We start from the raw sequence: 2,720 nt of genomic DNA on the forward strand, positions 1-2,720 counted from the left end.
AATTAACCCAATACTGATTATTTAAAACCCCACCAATCACCTCCATTCCCTCAGTTTTAGCATAATTACAAAGTTAAAAACCGAAAGACAGACATCTACTCAGGTGACATTTTCAAATCTATAGCCACTACTTTTAAATTCCAAGATGTACCTATGACAACAATATCTTCATCTTCAAATAGCCTAGAAAATATACAATTATCCTGGACTGCATTTAGCTCAGAATGCAATGGTTTTAATTGACAACAGATACACTTCTATTAAGTACAGCAATTATCTGGAACCTTAAACTCTAATTTCAAGGAGATGAAACTTACCAACAAATTCAGAATTAGCATAGTAATATATATACAGCAAAACCTGTGACAGCCAAAACTCCACAGGGACTTCCTTGTTTCTTCAGGTCTTGCAAGTTTTCCACCTTTGACAGGGTGCAGTCTTACCACTTTTCTACCTTGTTTTAGTGATAAATATTTCAGTTTCCCTTCTCTGACAGATTTCCACCTTCGCAAGTTTTACTCTCTCTCTTTACATATATAAATAAAAATATAAATCAAGCCTCAACTTTACGCAACTTAAGCCAAAATAAGTCAAGAGTGTGATGTCCACAATGATAATCTAATTTGAAATGACACATATTCTTACTAACTAAATTAGCAAGCACCTGTTCTACTTCAAGCACTGTAACACTGAAAACACAAATACAGTTACATAAAATCAACGTTCTCAGTTTAAGCGTTCTTTTAATCTCGACTTGCCTGCTATGTATTTTTTAAACATACAACCTGCAGGTCTACTATGTATCTATCTCACCACTCCCTGCCCCATTTGCTAGCTCTGTGAATTACCCCGATGGGGAAAGTGACAAGTCAACCATACCAAAAATGTAAAAGAAAAAAAAAACCTTATTAAAAGGAAAAAACAATCACTAAAACTTACTTTTCCACCAATGCGCACTTGTGCCTGCAATTTGGCGAGTTTCTCCTGATTCATGATAGTTTCTTTCATCTAGAAAAACAGGAAACCCTCAGCGAGGAAAGGTCTAGTTCACTCTAACATTCCACGCTCGTTATTTCCCAAAACACCAGCAGGAGAGCAAATGTCCTACACAGGCCGAGGCCTGGATCCCCAAATCCACCCCAAAGCTCCCAATTTGTTTTGAGGGAGCCCAAAGAACCACCACCTCCCCCACCCCTCCCCGGGAACGCCCCGCTCTTTGCGGCCCGGGAACAAGGGCTCTAACCCGAGCCTGGTCAGCACCCCCAACCCCCAGCCCTGGCCCGGCCTTGGCCTAGCCAGGGCCCGCCCGGCCCAGCCACTCTCAGCAAGCCTCGTGGTACCTGAGGCTCCTGTCCTCGGGTTCCGCCGCGAGGTGGAGGAAGAGACGGCGTCGCCTCGACCCCAGGGCAGCCGCCCCTGGCTCGACCTCGCCCCCGAGAGTCAGACTGAGTGGGTGCGCCTGTCCGTCGCATCGCCTTCCTCTCCTCAGCCCTGTCCCTCCCTGTCTGGCTCCTTTCGGGAACTTCCCGCCCCCGCTCCCGTCCTCCTCCCACGCCGGCGTTCAGAGCCTTTTTGTACCTTGTCGGAGCGGAAATGGGGCAGCGCGGGGGACTAGGGTTCGTGCTCAGGGGGTCTCTGGCAGACCAGCTGAGATTAGGCGCACACACGCGGGGACGCAAGATGGCAGCTAGAGGGAGGCCGGAAGTAACCCAACGCCACTTCCCCTCAAAAGTCAGGAAAGGGACTTAGCCGCGAGCTCGCCGCCTTGGTGCGCACGCGCGGCCCTGCGCCGCGACGATTGTGACGGTCGCGTTTGTCTTCTCTTTCCGGTCTTGCAGCAACAGACTCTGGGCTGGAGGTTTCGCGAGCAGCCCTGGGAAAGGCTGCAGAGGGGTCAGAAGCGTGGTTCTTTGCACACTTAAGGTTGAGTAAGTCTGCCCTTCTCCATCGGACCCTGATGCCGAAATTCTTTTCCCTCCGAAGAAAGTGCGCCCGTTCGTGTTTCCGGGGAACGCCTGGGTGCACCCGGTGTGTGCTCACCTTTTAGCTGTTTTCTGCTCTCTGGACTGTGGACTGTGTAGATTCAAGCGATCATCTCAATGTTTTAGAAATTCCCCTTCAGCCCGAATAAGCATTTACCAAAACGTCAAAAACAGTGAAGCTAATTTTGCTTTCCCAGATTAGGTGGTTTGGTAGATTGTGAGACCGTGATTAAGAATTTCTGGGGATTTTTTTTTTTTGTTCAGAATGCACCCCCGAACGCCACACCTCAAAACGATTTAGTGGGTTTGGAGGTGGGACCTGGTAGTCTGCATTTCAGCAAATTTAGTTGGTGGCTGACCACCTTAAACCAGTCTACGTGATTACCTCATTTTTCTTGTTCCTTGAAGAGGCAAAAAGTTGACTCCTTGAGGTCAGTTTGGCGTGGATTTGACAGCTAGCGATTCACGATTGAACAAACGTTACCTTTCTTGACTAAGTAATTCTAAGGAGGATTTCTACCCGGTGTGGTTGGAGAATCTAAGTCTCTTGGTGTGAGGTAAAATTTGCTAAACGCCTGTACAAGTTCTAAGACAATCTAACATAAACCCACCAATATTAAAATGACAATTCAATAAAAATGTTACTTCAACACCCTTTTTGTGGTCTTAGCTATGAAATGCTTTTGCCTAATCATTCCAAAATCTTAGCTAGAAAGAATACAGTTCATATAGCAAGAA

General features: G+C 46.6%; 1 protein-coding gene across 1 annotated transcript in view; it reads right to left on the minus strand.

Annotated features, from left to right (window-relative positions):
* BTF3 (basic transcription factor 3) overlaps nt 1-1,570 on the minus strand; it is a 7,565-nt gene extending 5,995 nt beyond the window's left edge. The window contains exons 1-2 of the mRNA XM_023729449.1: nt 1,341-1,570; nt 940-1,008 (exon numbers count right to left, since the gene is read on the minus strand). Of these exons, the coding sequence (XP_023585217.1) occupies nt 940-1,008; nt 1,341-1,472 (201 nt within the window). The 5' untranslated portion in view covers nt 1,473-1,570. The remainder of the gene's footprint in view (nt 1-939; nt 1,009-1,340) is intronic.
* Nucleotides 1,571-2,720: the final 1,150 nt, after the last annotated feature.

The sequence above is a fragment of the Trichechus manatus genome, unplaced genomic scaffold, assembly GCF_000243295.1.
Source record: "Trichechus manatus latirostris isolate Lorelei unplaced genomic scaffold, TriManLat1.0 scaffold00029, whole genome shotgun sequence".
Lineage (NCBI taxonomy): Eukaryota > Metazoa > Chordata > Mammalia > Sirenia > Trichechidae > Trichechus > Trichechus manatus.